Source organism: Cajanus cajan, chromosome 1 (assembly GCF_000230855.2).
Source record: "Cajanus cajan strain Asha chromosome 1, NIPB_CcT2T_4, whole genome shotgun sequence".
NCBI classification, from domain to species: Eukaryota; Viridiplantae; Streptophyta; class Magnoliopsida; order Fabales; family Fabaceae; genus Cajanus; species Cajanus cajan.
This window is the reverse complement of record NC_138517.1, coordinates 75099576-75107726: the sequence shown is the minus strand read 5'-3', so window position 1 is coordinate 75107726 and position 8151 is coordinate 75099576. Positions and strand designations below refer to the sequence as shown.

Below are 8151 nucleotides of genomic sequence, written 5' to 3'. Positions count from 1 at the left end.
ATGCAAAATAATATTGTCTTTTTATAATTTCATAAGTATTTTTAAATTAATATTTTTTTCCTAATCCATATTTTAATTTCTTACACTTCAAAATGACAACTTATTATTTAAATTAATTCATTTCTTATGTTTATTTTTAATCTTTTGATGAAAAAAATATTTTAGTTTCATAATTTTTTAATTATTTTTTTAGCAAAATATTTTTTATTTATACATAATTCTTAAATATAATAATTGTACAATAAAATTTTCTATTTTGAGAGGGATACATAATCTCTCACAGATTGTGACGGAATTTGTGACGAAATATTTAGAGAGAATTCAAAATCCGTTGTAACGACCCGGCTGGTCACTACACACGGTATAGCACACTAAAACACCAGACAGATAGAACAAGTATATAAATATAGGATCTAGAATATATAAATATACAAGATTCCAGTCTGACTAGAGTTAAGGTGTACCAAGGAAAATTACAACCAAATGCTACTATCCCAAGTAGCTACAAGCAAAATATCCACACAAGCAAATTAACTCCAAAGTCCGCCGGAGACTCATCCCAAGAAGCCCACCTATTCCTGCTCTGCTCCCATACATAGTATGATCATCGCAGTTCCAACCACATGGAAAACATGCAAGGGTAAGCTAGTATTCTTTAAAAATCAAATCATACTAGCAAAGGATTAGCAATGTAAATAAATTCATCGTTATAATTATCAACACATCTGCACAGCTTATATTGTTCAACAACATCAGCACCATAATGCGGTTATATCAACACTGCTTAGTAGCAGCAACAGCACCATTCTAGTGGCTATAACGGCACCGACTTAGCGGCAACAACAACACCACTCTAGTGGCTATAACAACACCGACTTAGCGGCAACAACAGCACCACTCTAGTGGCTATAACAACACCGACTTAGCGGCAACAACAGCACCACTCTAGTGGCTATAACAACACCGACTTAGCGGCAACAACAGCACCACTCTAGTGGCTATAACAACACCGACTTAGCGGCAACAACAACACCACTCTAGTGGCTATAACAACACCGACTTAGCGGCAACAACAGCACCACTCTAGTGGCTATAACAACACCGACTTAGCGGCAACAACAGCACCACAATAGTGGCTAACAGCACCGACATAGCGGCTATAACAGCACCACAATAGTGGCTAACAGCACCGACATAGCGGCTATAACAGCAGTAACAACACCACCTCAAGTGGGTATAATCAGCATACAGCTCAGCATTATATAGTACAGCAAATCAGCATACAACACAGCTAAGTAGTATTCAACACAACTTACTACTCATAACTCAGTTCAACATCTTTATAGTACAATACTGTTAAAAATCAACATATAATTCAGCTCGACTCAACAACAAAATTTGACACAGTTCAAAAATATTCATTTATTATTAATCATCAAACAATTAATAATTTCAAAAAAAACTAACTTCCCTTACTTGGATAATCCTGAACCAAAACTCGGGCAGAACCTCCTCCTCTCTCTTCCTTAGATAGGAACCGAAATTTGAGCAGAACCTCCTCCTCTTTCTCCTCTTTTCTTTATTCTGACAGAACTACCTCTACCGGATTCCTCTTCCTCTTTCTCCTCCTTTCCTTTCCTCCCTCTTTCTCTAAGGATTTTCTCTTCCCAAGGTATGAATTTTCATAACTCCCCAAGCCCCTATTTATAGCAATTCTGGCTCACCTACCCGGTACGGCCGTTCCAAAAATCGGAACGCCCGTTCTGGGCTCGAAAAAACTACGCAAATTTTTGAACTGGAACGGCCCGTTCCAAATCCGGAACGGCCCGTTCCCAATTTCCAGCAGAACGGCCCGTACTCCTTTTGAAACGGCCTGTTCTCCCTTTAGAACGGCCCGTTTCACAATCAGAACGGCCCGTTCTCCTTGTCGGAACGGCCGTTCTGAGCCCGTTCTCACTCAAGATTTTTAGTTAAATTTTAAAGCTTGGAACGGCCCGTTTTGCTTTTGGAACGGCCCGTTCCAAGTTACCAAAACACCCTTCAAACTTTTTGAAAATTGCGAAAATGCCATCAATAATTACAATAATACCCCTATACTTTTATAAAATTCACGAAAATGCCATTTTAATAATAAATAATAATAATAATAAAAAAAATAAGGTATTACAATTCTCCCCAACAACAAAAATTTTCGTCCTCGAAAATTCACTTACTTAGAAGAGATATGGGTACTGTTCACTGAACTGACTTTCTACTTCCCAAGTTGCCTCACCCGTAGTTGCATCCCAAAGAATTTTCACCAATTTTATGGACTTGCCACGAAGCTCCTTCAACTTATGATCAATTATAGCTACCGGTTTCTTTTCATAAGTCAGATTCTCCTTCACCTGCACCTCATCCATCTCCACCACATGACTCGGGTCATGAACATACTTCCTCAGCTGGGACACATGAAATACATCGTGTAGGTTTGAAAGAGACGGTGGCAAAGCCAACCGATAAGCAACCGGACCCACACGCTGTATTATCTGATAGGGACCCACGAATCTTGGTGTTAACTTCCGAGTCTTCAGCGCTCTACCCACACCAGAAGTCGGAGTCACCTTCAGAAACACATGTTCCCCCTCAGCAAACTCTAAAGGCTTACGCCTTTTGTCAGCATATGATTTCTGCCTACTCTGGGCAGTCCTCATTTTCTCCTGAATCATCTTCACCTTCTCAGTAGTCTGTAGGATCAACTCTGGTCCCACAACCACTGACTCACCATCCTGATACCAGCACAGAGGAGTCCTACATCTCCTGCCATATAAGGCTTCAAACGGCGCCATCCCAATACTAGCATGGAAACTGTTGTTGTAAGTAAACTCCACAAGCGGTAATACTTCCTCCCAACTACCCAAGTGATCTAACATACAAGCCCTCAGCAGATCCTCCAAGGACTGGATTGTCCTCTCTGACTGACCATCCGTCTGTGGATGATAAGCAGAACTCAGCTTCAGCTTTGTGCCTAAAGCTCGGTGTAGACTCTGCCAGAATCTGGAAGTGAACCTCGGATCTCGGTCGGAAATAATACTGGAAGGCACCCCGTGCAACCGAACTATCTCCCTTATATACAACTGCGTCAGCTTCTCTAAGGACCACTTGATGTTGACAGGCAAGAAATGCGCACACTTGGTCAACCGATCAACAATCACCCAGATAGCATCACTATTCCTAGATGACCTAGGCAACCCCACGATGAAATCCATAGTAATGCTATCCCATTTCCACTCGGGAGTCTCAATCTGTTGCATTAACCCACTAGGCTTTTGATGTTCAACCTTTGCCTTCTGACAGGTTAAACAGGCCGCCACATACTCAGCTATCTCTCTCTTCATACCAGACCACCAGAAAGTCTTCTTGAGGTCTTGGTACATCTTAGTCATACCTGGATGTATGCTAAGTTTGCTCTTGTGACCTTCCTCTAGCACAACTCTCCTTAGCTCAACATCCTGAGGTAGGCAAATCCTGCCTCTGAACCTTAAGATCCCATCCTCTCCCAGCTCAAAGCCTACAGCTTTATCGGTACCCACCATCCCAAGAAGCTTCACCAGTTCGGTGTCTTGCAACTGCTTAAGTCCAACTTGCCTCAAGAACTCATTAGTTATGGTAACTGCCCCACAACTAATGTGATCCTGAGCTAACTCCACACAGAGATTCAAATCTCTGAACTTCTCAACCAACTCCAGCTCTCTAATCATCATACTTGTCATGTGGATGGATTTCCTACTCAGCGCATCTGCCACCACATTGGCCTTGCCTGGATGATACATCAACTGAAAATCAAAATCCTTCAGAAACTCCATCCATCGCCTCTGTCTCATGTTCAGCTCCTTCTGATCAAACAGATACTTCAGACTTTTGTGATCACTGAAGACACTGAATCGAGCTCCATACAAGTAATGCCTCCAAGTCTTTAAGGCAAACACCACAGCTGCTAACTCCAGATCATGAGTGGGATAGTTCCTCTCATGAGTCTTCAGTTGCCTTGAAGCATACGCCACCACTTTCCCGTTTTGCATCAACACACACCCCAGACCCTGATGAGAAGCATCACAGTACACATCAAAAGGCTCACCAGAATTCGGTAACACCAACACAGGAGAAGTAGTCAACCTTCTCTTCAACTCCTCAAAGCTCCGTTCACAGGCATCTGTCCAAATAAACGGCTGCTCCTTCCTCGTCAACTGGGTCAGAGGCGCTACTATCCTAGAGAACCCTTCAATGAACCTCCGATAGTAACCCGCTAAGCCCACAAAGCTCCGTATATCCATGACAGTCCTCGGGCGTTCCCACTGCAATACCGACTCCACCTTAGCCGGATCAACAGCAATCCCCTTAGCTGAAATCACGTGGCCCAAGAACTTCACCTCATCCAACCAGAACTCACATTTTGAAAGCTTAGCATACAATTGCTTCGTTTTCAAAATCTCCAACACTGTCCTCAAGTGCTCTCCATGTTCCTCCGGGGTCCTTGAATAAACTAAGATATCATCAATAAACACTACCACGAATTTATCCAAGAACGGCCGGAAGATCCTGTTCATGTAGTCCATGAACACAGCGGGGGCGTTGGTCACACCGAACGGCATCACAACATATTCATAGTGACCATACCTAGTCCTGAAAGCAGTCTTCGGTATGTCACCCTCCTTCACCCTAATCTGGTGATATCCTGACCTCAAGTCAATCTTAGAAAACACCGTCGCGCCCCTCAATTGATCCATTAAGTCATCTATCAGGGGAAGTGGATATTTGTTCTTAATGGTCAATTTGTTCAGCTGCCTGTAATCAACACACAGTCGACTACCCCCATCCTTCTTCTTTACCAACAACACAGGAGCACCCCACGGCGAAACACTCGGTCGCACCAACTGCTTTTCCAATAAGTCCTCCAACTGATCTTTCAGCTCAGCCAGCTCAGCAGGAGCCATCCTATAGGGAGCTACTGACACTGGTCCCGCACTTGGAACCAGGTCAATACTGAACTCCATCTCCCTAACAGGAGGCAACCCAGGCACCTCGTCAGGGAACACCTCGGCATACTCCTTCACCACATCGATACCAGCTAAGATCCTCTCGGTCTCCACACTCGTGGTAGCAAGCAGAAGACAGCACTCTGCCCCATCCCTCAGCAAGGACTCAGCTTGAACAGCTGAGATCAACAGCTCATCCTCTTCTTGAGGGAAGATTAACCGCCTATTGGCACAGTCTATAAGGATGCGATTGGCAGACAACCAATCCATCCCTAAGATTATGTCAATATCCACCAAAGGTAAACAAATCAAGTTCACCTTGTACTTCTTCTCATCCACCACAACTGGACAACCCACGCACAATTCAGAAGCAATCACAGAAGTAGAAGCGGGCGTCGACACAAGTAGTCTCAACCCCAACTCACACACAGGCACACCCAACAAAGCAGCACATGCATATGATATAAATGAATGCGTAGCACCAGAGTCAAATAGAATCATCACATCCTTACCAGCGGCCTTGCCCTTCCCCTTCACAAGATCAGAAGAAGTTGAAGCCTCAGCACCCGTCAAAGCAAATACCCTACCAGCAGTAGTAGGTCTGTCACCCCTCTGTGTATCAGCTCTATGTGCACCACTCCTCTGAGTATCAGCCCTCTGTACATTACTCCTCTGAGTGCTCCTCTCTGGTCTATCCCCCGTAGGACAATTTGCCGATTCGTGGCCCATCTGATGACATCTGAAGCAACGGTTCTCCGTGTGCGGACAGTCCCTAATAAAGTGGGGCCCAGCACACCTGAAACATCTCAGAGTGGCACCTCCACTCTGTCTATCTCCACTAGCAGCACTGAAAGATTGCCTATAAACAGAACCCCCTCGCTGTGGTTGGGGCCTGTCATATGGTTTCCTCTGACTCTCACCCTTCTTGGACCCATATGGTCCCCCAATAGTCCTTACAGTACGGTTGCCACCTTCCAACTGCTCAACCACCTTTGCCTTCTCCACTAAGGCTGGGAACTCCGTGATGGCCATAGGCACCACCATCCTCTTCAGCTCATATCTCAATCCATCTGCAAATTTCCTGCATTTCCAAGCCTCAGGCATAACCTGCGAATAAAAACGGGCCAGGTGCTCGAATTTTATCGCATACTCAGAAACTGTCATCCCACCCTGATGCAGTCGCATAAATTCAACCTCCTTGGCGTGCCTTACACTGTCAGGAAAGTATTTCTCCATGAACACTGTCCTGAAACACTCCCAGTCAACGGTAACTCCTCTAGCAACAAGCATCTGATAGGTGCCTCTCCACCAATGCTCAGCCTCTCCCACAAGCATGTACACAGCATATGCTAACCTCCTCTCTGGAGGACATCCCAGTACGGTAAAGATCTTCTCTAATTCACGGATCCAGCGGTCAGCTACCTCTGAATCCCCATCTCCAGTAAACTGCGGAGGGTTACACTTTCGGAACTCAGCAAGATCCCAGCTCTCCTGTGACCCTGCAGGTCTTGCTGCACTAACTGCAGCTCTCTCAACTTCCATCCTAGCAAAATAGGTATTTTGTTGTTGCATAGCCATGGCCAACATCTCGAGGGCACGGGCTATCTGCTCATTTGTCCTAGTCATCTTCTACAAAGATAACAACTTCTTTAGTAAACAGTAACTAAGCCACACAAAATCAATAGCACAACAAATCACCACAAAAATTTCAGCACAGCAGACATCACAGCAAAACAACACAGCACAGAGTTAACACAGCAAAAAGCCTAAAGGAACTACCCCCAAAGAGTGTCCACTAGACTCTAACTGCTCTGATACCATTAAGTGTAACGACCCGGCTGGTCACTACACACGGTATAGCACACTAAAACACCAGACAGATAGAACAAGTATATAAATATAGGATCTAGAATATATAAATATACAAGATTCCAGTCTGACTAGAGTTAAGGTGTACCAAGGAAAATTACAACCAAATGCTACTATCCCAAGTAGCTACAAGCAAAATATCCACACAAGCAAATTAACTCCAAAGTCCGCCGGAGACTCATCCCAAGAAGCCCACCTATTCCTGCTCTGCTCCCATACATAGTATGATCATCGCAGTTCCAACCACATGGAAAACATGCAAGGGTAAGCTAGTATTCTTTAAAAATCAAATCATACTAGCAAAGGATTAGCAATGTAAATAAATTCATCGTTATAATTATCAACACATCTGCACAGCTTATATTGTTCAACAACATCAGCACCATAATGCGGTTATATCAACACTGCTTAGTAGCAGCAACAGCACCATTCTAGTGGCTATAACGGCACCGACTTAGCGGCAACAACAACACCACTCTAGTGGCTATAACAACACCGACTTAGCGGCAACAACAGCACCACTCTAGTGGCTATAACAACACCGACTTAGCGGCAACAACAGCACCACTCTAGTGGCTATAACAACACCGACTTAGCGGCAACAACAGCACCACTCTAGTGGCTATAACAACACCGACTTAGCGGCAACAACAACACCACTCTAGTGGCTATAACAACACCGACTTAGCGGCAACAACAGCACCACTCTAGTGGCTATAACAACACCGACTTAGCGGCAACAACAGCACCACAATAGTGGCTAACAGCACCGACATAGCGGCTATAACAGCACCACAATAGTGGCTAACAGCACCGACATAGCGGCTATAACAGCAGTAACAACACCACCTCAAGTGGGTATAATCAGCATACAGCTCAGCATTATATAGTACAGCAAATCAGCATACAACACAGCTAAGTAGTATTCAACACAACTTACTACTCATAACTCAGTTCAACATCTTTATAGTACAATACTGTTAAAAATCAACATATAATTCAGCTCGACTCAACAACAAAATTTGACACAGTTCAAAAATATTCATTTATTATTAATCATCAAACAATTAATAATTTCAAAAAAAACTAACTTCCCTTACTTGGATAATCCTGAACCAAAACTCGGGCAGAACCTCCTCCTCTCTCTTCCTTAGATAGGAACCGAAATTTGAGCAGAACCTCCTCCTCTTTCTCCTCTTTTCTTTATTCTGACAGAACCACCTCTACCGGATTCCTCTTCCTCTTTCTCCTCCTTTCCTTTCCTCCC

At 44.0% G+C, this 8151-nt stretch overlaps 1 protein-coding gene across 1 annotated transcript; it reads right to left on the bottom strand.

Moving 5' to 3' along the window:
• Positions 1-2213: 2213 nt before the first annotated feature.
• Positions 2214-6641, bottom strand: LOC145955601 (uncharacterized). The gene is made up of 5 exons (XM_083070567.1): positions 6137-6641; positions 5624-6025; positions 5341-5359; positions 4911-5238; positions 2214-2387 (listed from the first exon to the last, which is right to left on the bottom strand). Exons 1-5 carry the CDS (start codon positions 6639-6641, stop codon positions 2214-2216), a joined length of 1428 nt encoding a protein of 475 aa, XP_082926693.1.
• Positions 6642-8151: the final 1510 nt, after the last annotated feature.

Coding starts and splice junctions, on each gene's coding strand:
- LOC145955601 (XM_083070567.1), bottom strand. CDS start 6,641: ATGACTAGGACAAATGAGCAGATAGCCCGTGCCCTCGAGATGTTGGCC. Junction 6,026..6,136: donor AAAATTCGAGCACCTGGCCC/GTTTTTATTCGC, acceptor CGGAGTTCCCAG/CCTTAGTGGAGAAGGCAAAG. Junction 2,388..4,910: donor ACTTATTGGAAAAGCAGTTG/GTGCGACCGAGT, acceptor GATGAGGTGCAG/GTGAAGGAGAATCTGACTTA.